This window comes from Leptopilina boulardi, unplaced genomic scaffold (genome assembly GCF_019393585.1).
Source record: "Leptopilina boulardi isolate dan_hultmark-lab unplaced genomic scaffold, ZJU_Lbou_2.1 LbouV2_371, whole genome shotgun sequence".
In the NCBI taxonomy this organism is placed as follows: domain Eukaryota; kingdom Metazoa; phylum Arthropoda; class Insecta; order Hymenoptera; family Figitidae; genus Leptopilina; species Leptopilina boulardi.
In genome coordinates, this window is record NW_026137942.1 from 651,514 (window position 1) to 666,334 (window position 14,821).

At 26.7% G+C, this 14,821-nt stretch overlaps 2 protein-coding genes across 2 annotated transcripts in view; one reads left to right on the forward strand and one right to left on the reverse strand.

Annotated features, from left to right (window-relative positions):
• Positions 1 to 5,034, reverse strand: part of LOC127287527 (MATH and LRR domain-containing protein PFE0570w-like) — a 37,317-nt gene extending 32,283 nt beyond the window's left edge. Inside the window, exons 1-5 of the mRNA XM_051314518.1 lie at positions 4,851 to 5,034; positions 3,192 to 3,322; positions 1,256 to 2,623; positions 913 to 1,177; positions 410 to 501 (exon numbers count right to left, since the gene is read on the reverse strand). Coding sequence (XP_051170475.1) covers positions 410 to 501; positions 913 to 1,177; positions 1,256 to 2,623; positions 3,192 to 3,322; positions 4,851 to 5,031 — 2,037 coding nt within the window. The 5' untranslated portion in view covers positions 5,032 to 5,034. The remainder of the gene's footprint in view (positions 1 to 409; positions 502 to 912; positions 1,178 to 1,255; positions 2,624 to 3,191; positions 3,323 to 4,850) is intronic.
• A 383-nt stretch (positions 5,035 to 5,417) lies between these two features.
• On the forward strand, positions 5,418 to 14,521 carry LOC127287481 (uncharacterized). Its single transcript, XM_051314433.1, has 3 exons — positions 5,418 to 5,597; positions 6,075 to 6,258; positions 12,062 to 14,521. The coding sequence occupies exons 2-3, from the start codon at positions 6,129 to 6,131 to the stop codon at positions 14,308 to 14,310; spliced, it is 2,379 nt and encodes a 792-aa protein (XP_051170390.1). The 5' UTR covers positions 5,418 to 5,597; positions 6,075 to 6,128; the 3' UTR covers positions 14,311 to 14,521.
• Positions 14,522 to 14,821: the final 300 nt, after the last annotated feature.

The window sequence follows — 14,821 nt, forward strand, 5'->3', positions numbered from 1 at the left end:
ATTCAAATTTTAACATCATTTTAGGTAACAAGGTCTCGTAAAATAAATTATCATCAAACAAAAATTGTTTTTATAAACATTTTTAGAAAAATTTGCTAAAAAAAATTTTTATTATTTTGAGCTTGAAAAAAGATTCAGTTTTTTGAATTGCTAGCAATAAACGTTGTGGACTTCAAATTTGTATTTTTTTGGGTCCAAAAATTCGATAAATGATAATAATTATAATAAAATTCAATTAAAGTTGGTTCAAGTATAAATTTAGAGATTTTGAATTAAATTTAGTGGTCAAAATAATAAAAAAAAAAGTGAAAGGAGGGGAAATTTTTTTTTTTAAATAGAGGAAAAAAAGGAATAGGGGAAACACTTTGAAGCCTCTAAGATACATATATTGAGAAAGAGTTTTTCTTACGTGACTTTCTGTTTCAGTTACGTAACCAACAGGAGGGTAAGTGATCTGTGTAGTAAGGTTGTCTTGTGTTTCCTTCCACTCTGTGAACATGGCTGCAAAGAAAAAATTGATAAATTATATACACCTTTTTTTAATTTTACGAAAACCTTTTGATTAATTTCGATTAATTAATTTACTAATTAACCGAAATAGTATTATAGCCCCATAAATGTCACCAGAAATATTTTTATAATTAAACTCACAGTTTATAGAAATTGTAATATCTCTCAATAAATTAATATCGTATTTATAATTGTTTTTTAGGCGTTTACAATAAATCATCTATTTATTGTAATTATGTATATTGAATTTTGTGTAAAATTATTTGACATACTGCAAAATGCTCATATTGAAAAATTAATCACACTTTGAAACATAAATTCTTGTAAAATTTTAAAATAATTAGGAACAACTTTTAATCATAAAAAATTGTTACACACTACAATAATGGAAATATATCTTACCATGCATCAGGTTGCATTTGTTTATGGCCGTGTTTTGCCAATTTATATTCATCTGTTTTGTCCTTTCTAATTCGTTTTGGGTTTTATGTAATTCTGTTTCAAGTTGATCTAAATCGTCCTTCGCTCGACTCAATTCATCTATTTTCTCTTCGTGGACTGCTTTTAAAACCTTTAGTCTATCTTGAGTTGCTTTTAGAGTATCAGACAATTTTTTTACTTGTAACCTTTGAATTTGCAAACATCGTTCAGTTTCAGCTTCGTCTTCCTGTTAAAAATAATTATACGTTAGTTACATTTAATAAAAATTAAAAATTTGAGTTTAAATATTGCAATAAATGCTTACCAATTTCTTAGAGAAAGACGATCTACCATCTTCTTTATCATTTTTAAGCTGTTTTCCATTGTTGACGGTTTGATTTGAAATATTTAACTGCATAACACGTAGCGGATCTCTAAAAGGTTGTTCAACATTTTTTTGTTTTATTGCATTTTTGTTTCCACCTCTAGGGTGTTCAGTCAGAAAAGTTTTAAGGGTCTTGTTTACAGCTGTGAGGTTTTGACGTGCTAATTTCGTATTTTCCCCAGACATCATTTTTTGTATAGGTACTGTTTGTTTCGTGGAATTTTCATTTTTATTTGCAGAAATCTTGAACGAATCCTGCTTCAGGGACTTGTTCGCAGCTGTGGGTTTTTTCGAGTCTACTTTCGTTTTCTTCGAAGATTTCATTGTTTGTGCAGATATTTTTTGCTTCGTACAATTTTGATTTTCGTTTTCAGAAAACATAAGCGAATCCGGTTTTGGGGAGTTGTCCGTAGTTGTTGTTTTTTCTTGTTCTAATTTCGTGTTTTCCCCAGATTTTATTATTTGTGTAGGTGCTGTTTGTTTCGTGGAACTTCGATTTCCATTTGCAGAATTGTTCAGTGAATCCTGCTTCAAGGACTTGTCCGCAGCTGTGGGTTTCTTCAGGTCTGCTTTAGTTTTCCCCGCAGATTTTATTGTTTGTGCAGGTATTTTTTGCTTCGTAGAATTTTTATTTTTGTTTGCAGAAAACTTAAGCGAATCGGGTTTTGAAGAGTTGTCCGTAGGTGCGATTTTTATTTGTTCTGATTTCGTGTTTTCCCCAGATTTTATTATTTGTGTAGGTGCTGTTTGTTTCATGGAACTTCCATTTCCATTTGCAGAAATCTTGAGCGAATCCTGCTTTAGGGATTCGTTCGCAGCTGTGGGTTTTTTCGAATCTACTTTCGATTTCCCTGAAGATTTCATTGTTTGTGCAGGTATTTTTTTCTTAGTGGAATTTTGATTTTCGTTTGGAGAAAACTTAAGCGAATCCGGTTTTGAGGAGTTGTCCGTAGTTGTTGTTTTTTCTTGTTCTAATTTCGTGTTTTCCCCAGATTTTATTATTTGTGTAGGTGCTGTTTGTTTCGTGGAACTTCGATTTCCATTTGCAGAATTGTTCAGTGAATCCTGCTTCAAGGACTTGTCCGCAGCTGTGGGTTTCTTTAGGTCTGAATTTGTTTTTTTCGGTATGGTCTTCTTTTCGACAAATTTTTTGTTTCCATTAGACTTTTGGATTCCTAAATCAATTTCTTCTGATAATGAATTAAGCTCTTGTGATGATCCTCCAGACGAAGATTTCTCCAATTTTTGTTTCTTTTTTAGATTTTCAAGCCTGTTATTTAAGGATTGTTCAATTTTATTTTCTTGGACCTGTAAAGAAAAAGATAATGATAATATACAATAACATTTAAAAACAAATAATAAAAGTTACATCAATAAAATAAATTAGATAAGATTAGAAACTACATTTTTTAATTATACTTTATAATTTATTTTTATAATTTATAAATATAAATATATTTCTAAAATGACAATTTAATTTGTGTAATTTAAAAAAAATGAAATTATTTTGTTATTTGTTTTTAAAATACTTCATATATTATTAAAAAAGTGTAAAACAAAACTTCTCAAAAGTAATTTCATAAATTTATGAACGAAAAAATGTATTTTTAATAAAGTTTTTAAAGTTATTTTCAAAATCAAATGGCTGACTTCACGATTATAATATAGACTTATAGGTAAGATAATGAATTAGCAAATTTTATTTTTTAAAGTTTATATAAATATTTGCAATTTATTAAATATAATAACGAAGATACTATTAATTTTTAATTGAACCTATTATAAATGTGATTCATAAACAACAAAATTTTTTTAAAATTTATTATTGCAAAAATTATTAATCCTTACAATACAAAATAAAAAATGGCAAGCGTACCGTCTGTGTTTTCCTTTTAAAATTTCCTTCAGTTTCCGTATCCGTAGTGTCATGTGGATCGAGAAGGTACTTTTTATTTACTGCTCGATGCCTTCCTTTCTTATTTAGAATATCGTTCATGTCCTCTGCATCTTAAAGAAATATTAATTTTTTAAAACATATATTAATATATATATATATATTAAAAATATTATAATAATATATTATATTGTATTATTATATTATATTTATTATTATTTGTTATTTATTATGTATTATGTATTATGTATTATGTATTATGTATTATGTATTATGTATTATGTATTATGTATTATGTATTATTTATTATTTATTATTTATTATTTATTATTTATTATTTATTATTTATTATTTATTATTTATTATTTATTATTTATTATTTATTATTTATTATTTATTATTTATTATTTATTATTTATTATTTATTATTTATTATTTATTATTTATTATTTATTATTTATTATTTATTATTTATTATTTATTATTTATTATTTATTATTTATTATTTATTATTTATTATTTATTATTTATTATTTATTATTTATTATTTATTATTTATTATTATTATTATTATTATTATTATTATTATTATTATTGTTATTGTTATTGTTATTGTTATTGTTATTGTTATTATTATTATTATTGTTTGCTTGATCAAATCCAGTAATTTTTTTTGTTAAAAAAACGATAGACCATAATTTGAATCAACTGTTCTAAACTTTGATTGTGATTGAGATTTTATCACCAAAATAAAAAAATAAAATCATATTTTAAAATGTCAAATTAGAAAATTTGGAAGTTAGAAAATGAAAATTTAAGTAATTGTTATCGATTGAACTCAAATTTTAATATCGGGGTGTTTTTTGTATTTCAAACTAAACTTTTATTATTAAAACAGTGAAATTAGGAATTATAAATTTGAAATGGGACATTAAAAAAATTTAAAACAAAAAAAATGTGTGAAATGTTGAGTTGTGAACAATGTACAGATAAAAGTCTGATTTTATTCATATAAAACTAAATCAATGACGGCAAGAAGAAGAATTATTTCTTTTTTTGAAAATTGGATTAAGATAACATTATTTTTAAATTGATTTAGAAAACTGTTGAATAAGAAATAGTTTTTTTAACAATTCAAATTTTTGAAAAGAATTTGACAGCTAATTAAAAAAATTGATCAAATAAAACTGAAAAATAGTCGGGAATTTTAAAACATAAAAAATATCATTCCTATGATGATAAATAACATTTCATAAAAACTATCCAAATATTAATGAATTAAAAATAAGAATTTTTAAAGATATAATATTTTTTAATTACAGAATTTTAATAAGACATTTTTTAAAATACTGTTTATAAAAAATAGTGTACTTACCGCACCACTAAATTTCTACGCCTCGAAAGTTAATAAATATATATGTATTTAAAAGTGCGGATGTTATTATACGAAAACATAATTCAAAAGATGAATTTTTTAATTTCTTATAAGTTTTTTTTAAATTACTTCATAAATTATTAAAAAATGTTTAACAAAATTTCCAAAAAGTAATTTTAAAAATTTATCGATTTGAAATTGTGTTATAATCCATAAAAGAATTTTTTTATCTTATTTAGCTACAAATTAAACAAAATGTAACTTACTTGCAATGAAAGCGACAGTTCCTTGCACAATATCTCCATTGTCTTTATCAATTTTGTATAATTGAAAAGGGTTGTACGTGTTTTCATTAAAATGGTGAATTTTTTCCAGGGGTGATATAAAATTGTCTTGTTCTGCTTTGCCTGTGGCATGCAGTAATTTCACATACGCAAACTTTTCCATAATTGAAATAATAGTTCATTTATGTACCCACGTGTGTTTCGTAAAAACCGTTGGAAAAAAATTAACCTCACATTTTGTAAAGAAACTCATGCGATTCGTCGCTATCCTTACATGCTTAAAATCACAACATCGATGTTTAATAACCATGGAGAAAAAAATTAAATTAGATTTTCTTTTATTTGCACTTTGAAAATTTGCACCCGATTATACGCACATAGCCAGTCGCGGTAGAAGTCGAGAAAATCAAAAATTCCAACTCTCACTGAAATCACATTGAACACGGCCATTTTCTTTTCTTTTTTTTTAATCGTTTTCCCAAGTAACGTGGATTTTTATTGGTCCATTTTTTTAGTTGTCCACCAACAAGCCAATAAAAATACAAATGAAACAGAAAAATTACATTCTTACGCGATTTCATCCTTGAACTTGAACTTTCCGTTTTCAAGATCATTCTCGCTGGATTATTATGAAACACGTGTGTGGAATCCTTTTGTGTTTTTTGCATCTTTAGAAATCTGTGTGTTCAATTGGGACTGTTAAATTGTAATATCGACTTGAAAAAACTGGTAATTATATATTTTTTGAAAAAATATTAATTTTTGTCAGTAACTTTCAGTTTTGAGGTTATGTAAAATGTCACATGTTTTTTATGAAACAATTATTTCTTCTAATTTATTTAAAAATACGTTTTGGTAATTTAAATTTTGTCCGTAAATTTGCATTTATTGAATTATTAAAAATATTTATTTTTTTTTAAATCAAAAGATTCAAACAAACGATTAACACAACCAAGAAATAATAAATAAATTTCCGACGTAAATTATTATGTGAATTGATATTATGGTTAAATTTATTGTAATGATATAATAGTGTAATTTTAATATATTCTAGTAAAAAAATTATAGTTTGTTAAAATTGTATAGTTGATTTTTATGAGTTTTATAAAAATTTATAGGAAAACAAGAATAAAATAATTATTTAATTTTATTTTTATAGATTTGTAACGCTAACTATTAAGGTTAAACATTTTAATTTATTTTAAGGATTTAGATTGACAATAAAATTTTTGAAAGCTATAATATTTGAATGAACCAAAAATGGATGATGACAATGCAGATTTGAAAGCAAAACGTTATAAGTTAACGTTGGATCCAAATTTTCAGCCAGAACAGATTTCTGATAAAACTTTTAAGAGATGGAAAAATGCATTTAAAACAACACTCGAAGGTGTGTATGAATATTTTATTCGAAATTTTTGTTTTAATGATTTTATTTATTTTATTATTAACACATTAATTACATATATAAGATATTTTTCTCTAATATCGCTATCATAATTAGAAATGCTTAAATATTTTAAAAAATATTATTTAATATTTTTAACATATTGAAAATTCAAAAAAAATTTTTCACAAAGAATTCTTTGTGTAAATTTCAATTTGGGTTATTTTAATTTTAAATAATTGTGACAAAAACAATATTCCTTGCGTAAAAACAAATTCAAAACAATTTCTGTTAGAAAAAAGAAATTATTCAGTATTACTTATAATAAAAAAAACTTTACTTTTAATGTCTTCCTTAACCTTCCACCCATCGCATGGTGAGAAGTTTCCTCACACAGTTCCTTTTTTTATTAATGTCTCTTAAAATACATAAAATAAAAATTCCATAATATCAATATCTTTTTTTAAATATTACAACTGTTTTCATGTTTTTAAATTTTCTTACTTTTATATTGTTGAATTTAAGAATATAAAATGTGAATTTTTGACGCAAAGTAAGAAAACTTCTCACCGTGCAACCAACCGCTTATAATCGATTCTATGCGACATTAATTTTTTATTTTTAATAATAAGCAATAATAAAAACTGAATTAACATTTAATTGATAGTTTATAAACGCAACAAACAATTATTAAAAATAATTTTCAATTCATAATAAAATTTAACTAAATTATAAAAGTGAGAAGTTTCATCACCTACGACGGATCGATTTACAAAATTTTATGCGACGGATGGAGGGTTAAGGAGAGCGACCAGTAAAAATTCAACTTTTCGATATTTTCGTTGTTTATTCGCGTGACCTGCATAGTATTGCATAGTGCATTTACGTGTTTAAAATATAGGAAAGCGATTCTTCACGATTGGTGAATAAAACTCAGGTACGTAGGAATCCTAGAATAAGAGTGAATATGAATATGATTGATTGATAGATTGATGGATTGATGGATTGATTGGTTGATTGATTTATGGATTGGTTGATTGAGTAATTGGTGGATTGATTGGTGGATTGATTGGTTGATTGGATAATTGATTTATAGATTGGTTGATTGAATGGTTGATTGCTTGATTGATTGACTGATTGATTGGTGGATTGATTGGATGATTGTTTGATTGAGTGATTGATTGGTGGATAGATTGGTTGCTTGGATGATTGAATTATAGATTGGTTGATTGAGTGATTGATTGGTGGATTGATTGGTTGATTGATCCGCCATTTTGAAAATTTTAAATTTGTCTTCAAATTCGTATTCAGTGACCTCAAAAACCCCCGAGTAGCGAAATTCAAGCAAATTTGATCAATGTTTAACAATATTTGTATGTTTGTCCGCCATTTTGGATCCGCCATTTTGAAATTTAAAAATTCGATTTTAGAATCATATTCAGCAATCTTAAAAACTTATTTTCACCAAGTTGAATAAAAATCTATTAAAATTTATAGAAGTTATTCAAGTTTTTACATTACTAGTTTTGTTATGGTAGTGATTGATTATATTCACGGAAAAAAATTTTCTGTAGAATTTACAGAAACTCCTGCGCCATCTACTGATGTTTCTCCAAATAGAGAAATATGTTGAATCATTGGCATTAAAATCTGTTAATTCTACAAGTTTGAGCTACAGTTCTTAAAAACTGTTGAGTGACCAAATTATGTATACTATATGGGGATAATATATATTTGGTAGAGTATTTCTTATAGGTTATATTCTCCTCCGAATACATTAAATTCGCGGAACATTATTGTATAGATTAGTATAACTTCTATGTAAATAAATTCATCCTTCAATAATTTTCTAACAAAAAAAATGAGGAGCAAGTTTTCAAAACTTATGATAAATCCACTTTTTCTTATGTCGAGAAATTGAAACAAACGACTTTTCTCACTTAATCACTACAGTTAATTTTAAAATAAAAAATTTGTAATAATTTATTTCTATAATAATGTTTATATACTTAAGACGTTTCCTTTTTAATTAAACTTTCTTGCCGACACTATGATAATAATAAAAACACTAAATTCGCCTTAACCTCTCGCACTCAATCTAATCGTACTCAGCCTTAGTCGAATCACTGCATTGTTTTCGCGCATGCGTTAAATCCTTGCAGAAAATATCTGTAGAATTAACAGATTTAGGAACATGTAAAATCTCTAAATCGACGTTAAAGAATTACCAGAAAATTTTTTTCCGTGTTATTTTATATGTTGCATATCAATCAATTGGTTCAATTTTTTTACATCTACCAAGAATTTTTTTTCAGTTTTTACATCCCTTTACACAGTAGTATACTTGGGATAACTTTTTTCTTAAACCTCTTTAAACTACAAGGGTGTTTACATTTACCCCGAATTTTGGGAAAATTTCAAAATCTCGGGGTAAATGTAAACAGTCAGTTTTAAGCGATTCAAGTTGATCAATATTTTTTTGTACCTCATAAAATGTTTCTAGGGAAGTGAAGTAACAAGTTCATGCAGTAGAAAACCGGAAGTATTGCTTTTTAAAATAAAAAACTTACGTTATTGTCGAAACTAAGCAAATCCGTTTACATTTACCCCAAATGACCCTAGTTCAAATTTTTATTTTCCTGAAATTTTGAATTCCCTATTGAAAAAAAACACGTATAATTATACGTATAATAATACGTATAATTATACGTATAATTGTACGTATAATTATACGTATAATTGCACGTATTATTATACGTATAATTATACGTATTATTATACGTATTATTATACGTATAATTATACGTATAATAAGACATACGAATTTGAAACAAGAATTATACGTATAATTATACGTATAATAATACGTATAATTAATTATACGTATAATAATACGTATAATAATACGTATAATTATACGTATAATTGTACGTGTTTTTTTTCAATAGGGATATATTTTTGTTTATTAATATATACCTAAATATTATAAAATATAGACACGTATAATAATACGTATAATAATACGTATAATTATACGTATAATTGTACGTATTATTATACGTATTATTATACGTATAATTATACGTATTATTATACATATAATTATAATTCTATTAAAAATAGAATAATAGAATAGAATAGATTAATTAGTAGCAAAATTGCGCTGAAAATTTTTAGAAATTTTAAAATGCAAATTAAATTTCACGAAAAAAAATATCGTCGAATGTCAATTCAAGCAGTCACCCATCCAAGTACTAACCGCGTCCAACGTTGCTTAACTTCCGTGATCTGATGAGAACTTGTTCTTTCGCCTTGGTGTTTCCGCTGTCTTGTCTTGATTAATAACTTTGTCGTATAAGTATTGTATCGCACCTCACTTTTAGTGATACTTATACGACAAAGTTATTAATCAAGACAAGACAGCGGAAACACCAAGGCGAAGGAACAAGTTCTCATCAGATCACGGAAGTTAAGCAACGTTGGACGCGGTTAGTACTTGGATGGGTGACTGCTTGAATTGACATTCGACGATATTTTTTTTCGTGAAATTTAATTTGCATTTTAAAAATTCTAATAATTTTCAGCGCAATTTTGCTACTAATTAATCTATTCTATTCTATTATTCTATTTTTAATAGAATTATAATTATACGTATAATAATACGTATAATTATACGTATTATTATACGTATAATTAATTATACGTATTATTATACGTATAATTATACGTATAATTATACGTATAATTCTTGTTTCAAATTCGTATGTCTTATTATACGTATAATTATACGTATAATAATACGTACAATTATACGTATAATAATACGTATAATTATACGTACAATTATACGTATAATTATACGTACAATTATACGTATAATTATACGTATTATTATACGTATAATTATACGTGTTTTTTTTCAATAGGGTTTTATTTAAAAATTCAATTAAAAAATTGATCACCCTTAAAAAAATATTTAGATGGGTTAAAATTTTACTGGTCACTCTCCTTAAAGTTAGAAAATATAATTTAATTTAATTATATAGCAATTAAGTTTATTTATTTTCGATACATAAAATATAAATTTTTTTGTTTTTCTACATAACTTATATTGAGTTCTTAAAATCGCTTTTTAATATTTATTTTTAATCTATTAATATTTGAATTATACGTTTCAGGACTTGTTTAAATATCTATTAATAGTTTTATTTACTACATTCTCATAATGTATTTTTTAAATATGTGACAGCGTCTGAAAAGAGGGACCTACTTACAAAATTAACTTTTCGAGATAAACGCACTTAAAGTTTTGTATTAAAATAAATTTGATTTCTTGAAACATTTTACATCTCATATGAACCTGAAGAGTTAATGTATTTTTTGAACTAAATAAGATTATTATTATTATTATTATTAATGATAATAATTAATTAAAGGTTTGGGGAAATTTCCTTTGACACTTGTACAATCAGGTCGCCGATTACAAGTATACCTACAAGTATACCTGATTACAAGTATCTCCGAGGATTCAGGTCACATTTTTCGTTAATGGTTTTAGTATTTATTATAAACGTTTATTCGTTTAAAATTGATGATCCAGAAATAAATTTATCAAAAATTTAGGAACGAAAACCATTACAATTTTCAATTTTGCAAAATTTATAACTTTTCAATTGTCCATTTTAAGCAAAAATACGAGTAATTTTGGTCTTAAAATTACTTGTATTTAAAGAAAAATAAAAAAAAATTTTTTTAATTTGTTCAAACAATTGGAAATTTTTTTTTAACAGTTGGTAATTGTATTTTTAAGACCTCAAATTATAAGAAACCGTCATAAGAAAAAAAAATTTTCTGGTAGATAGGTCCCTTTTCTCAGACTCGGTCACATATTTGAAAGTAAATGTTAATACACCTATAACTTATTTGAATAAAGCAATAATTTGAAATTTTCAGTTTTGAAAAGCTGAAAATTCGTATTAGAGTCAAAACGAGTCAACCGTGATGAAATTTTTTTCATTTTTGGAAAAGTAAAAACATTTGTGAAAATCAGTAGTCCACAACAAAACAAAGAAACACTTTTAACCTTTTTTAAAAATTTTAATTGTTTATAACTTTTTTTTGGACTAACAAACTTTGACATTATTTTAAAAAAAATGAACAAGTCAAAATGAATTTGCTATAAATTAATGGGGATTTTTTTGGTAGCCAATGAATATCCTTTCTTTTAAATAAACTTATTTGGGAAAAAATTTGCAAATCTTATACATTTTTAATAACAATTTTAAAAACAATGTGTGTTATTTATACTTTCCAGAGCAAGGATTATAATAAAATTTATATGAGATGTACATTGCACTGTCAACTTTATAATTCTGCAAAAAAAATTTGTATTTGTTTATATAAATTTTATTATAATCCTTGCTCTGGAAAGTATAAATAATACACATTGTTTATAAAATTGTTATTAAAAATGTATAAGATTTACAATTTTTTTTTCACAAATTAGTTTATTTAAAAGAGAGGATATTTATTGGCTACCAAAAAAATCCCCATTAATTTAAAGCAAATTCATTTTGAGTTATTAACTTTTTCTAAAAATAGTGTCAAAGTTTGTTAGTCCAAAAAAAGTTATAAACAATTAAAATTTAAAAAAACGGTTAAAAGTGTTTCTTTGTTTTGTTGTGGACTACTGATTTTCACAAATGTTTTTACTTTTCCAAAAATGAAAAAAAATTTCATCACGGTTGACGCGTTTTAACTCATTAGTATTTTTATATAAAATTCATCCAGCTCTTTTTCAATTTAGGAAAAAGTGCTGTTGGACCTAGTCATGAACATAAAGAGTTAGTTGAAAAACCTGAACCTAGTAATCTTAATTCGGATGGCTTGATGTTGTGCGAAAACAACTTTCTTGAGAACGACAATTTGAGTATTGAGGAAGTCTTTTGCAGCTCTTCTGACGATCATGATGATGATGATGATGACATTGATTTTCCTGAAAGAAATTCACAACATGCAGAACAACAACTTCCTGACCAGAAACCTTCTGAGTGTAAAACGACTTTCATTGAGGATGGTGACAAAATTATGTTTAAACAATCTGGAATAACTGTAAAAGAAGTGGTTGAAATGGTTGTAGCGTATAACTTAAGGTTTGGCGATTCGCAAGAAGCTCGACAAATGCTAATAGAAATGATAAAAATTTTTGCAGGTCCAGAATTTTCAAATTTTAACATTTCCAATTATTCACTGTCTAAAATATTTGACCCACCATCTGAAAAAATTATTTATCATTTCTATTGTCAAAAATGTACTGACAAGGTTTTGTACAAATCATGTAAAAAGGGCATAAAAGGAAAAAAAGTTTTATGTGAAACTTGCAAAATGGAATATACATTAACACTTAGCAATCCTAACTATTTCGTAGGGATAGATTTAGAATATCAGCTGCAAATGTTTTTAGAAAATGAAGAGACTGCGAAATATTTTATTCCAAAAAACACAGATTGTAATTCAAGCAAAGGTAATAAGAACTTCATGCGCGATATTGATGACAGCATTTTGCATAAAAGTGCCATTGAAAAATATGCGGCAACAATCACTTATTTAATAAGTACAGATGGTGCACCTTTATTTCACATTTCTAAACGAGGTTTTTGGCCCCTTCAAATCATTCTAAATAATTTACCCGTTCATCTGCGATTTAAATTTGTTTTACTGGTAGGTCTTATGATTGTTAAAAATGAACCCAAACCAAATCTAATGAATTTGTTTATAAACGCATTTATCGAACAGGCTAATCATTTACATTCAAAAGGGATGAAAGTCAAAATTGCACATCTCGACAGCGAAATTGAAATACATTTTACACCATCCGGTGCAGTCGCAGACTCGGTCGCTCGCCCTATTCTTCAAAACAGATTACAATTTAATGGATATTTCGGTTGCAGTTTCTGCTACCAACGAGGAGTATTTATTTTTAAAATTGGGTTGAGGTATCCTTTCGTATCTGAAGAACCGGAACTGAGAAGTCATACTTCTCACATGAAAGACATCGCTTGTGCTAAAGAACAAGGCTCTTTTTTTCAAGGAGTTAAGGGCGAGTCAGCTTTTATTGATCTTGCAAATATAGACATGGTTTGGAGTTTCTCCCTCGACTATATGCACAATGCGGTTCTTGGAGTAACAGAACAAATTTGGAAAAAATGGATTAAGGAATTAACAGCTGAACAGCGCAGAGAAATAGATGAGTTACTTCTTCTTCAAAAACCACCACGAGATTTACACAGAAGTACTGAAAAAATATCCTCAAAAAGCATTTGGAAGGCGACGCATTGGAGATCATGGCTGCTATATTTTTCAGTACCAATTTGTTCCTTGTATCTAAAAAAAATTGAGTTGTTAGAGCACTATATTCTGTTTGTTAACAGTATGTTTGTTTTGCTGGAAACCGAAATTTCCTATGACAAATTAGACAAATGCGAGCAAGATCTAATGACTTTTGTTGCTCTTTACGAAAATCTGTACGGTGTTGAAAGTATGACGTTCAACATTCACGTTTTGTTGCATTTCGTTAGTTCCATTAAAAAATCCGGTCCTCCATGGGCAACTTCTGCGTTCCCATTTGAACACAATATTTATTTCTTAAAGCAGACTATCAGTGGCCCGAAAAGCGTAGAACAACAAATGTCTGTAAAGTCATTGAATCTTTTGAAATATCGTCTTCGACCGCAGAATAACGATATCTCCGAGAAAGCGAGTAATTATTGTAAAACTATTTTTTCGTCAAAAATTGTCAGTAAAAATGCCGTAAAAGTAAATGATGTAACATTTTATGGTCCAGATCCGACGAATATTTTTGAATCTGTCACCGAAAAACACTTCGAAAGATGTTTCTTTAATAACTGCATTTTTAGCAGTACCATTTACAGTCGTTCAAGAAAATTCAATGACACACGGAAAAAACAAACTAACTATTTTAGCACCAAACTGCTTTATCCTTTATTAGTATGCAATTTCGTTTACCTATTAAAGTATGAAATAATGCTTTTTTAGTTTAAAGTAAGTCCATACTAAATAAGTATAATGGTTATACTCTTTTAGTAATAGTGACGTACTTTAAAAGCATAAAGTTGATGCCCGCGAAGTACGACATATAGTCTACCTAAAATAGCAAGAGCTTCTTCCTTTTTGGTGTATAAATTCTTGCAACCTGCGTTTTGGCCTATATCGATATATCAATGGTTGGAAAGAGAAGGAGGCGTGGCCAAAACGCAGGTTGCAAGAATTTATACACCAAAAAGGAAGAAGCTCTTGCTATTTTAGGTAGACTATATGTCGTACTTCGCGGGCATCAACTTTATGCTTTTAAAGTACGTCACTATTACTAAAAGAGTATAACCATTATACTTATTTAGTATGGACTTACTTTAAACTAAAAAAGCATTATTTCATACTTTAATAGGTAAACGAAATTGCATACTAATAAAGGATAAAGCAGTTTGGTGCTAAAATAGTTAGTTTGTTTTTTCCGTGCACAGTTGTTGAACTAAAAAATGGAGACTTC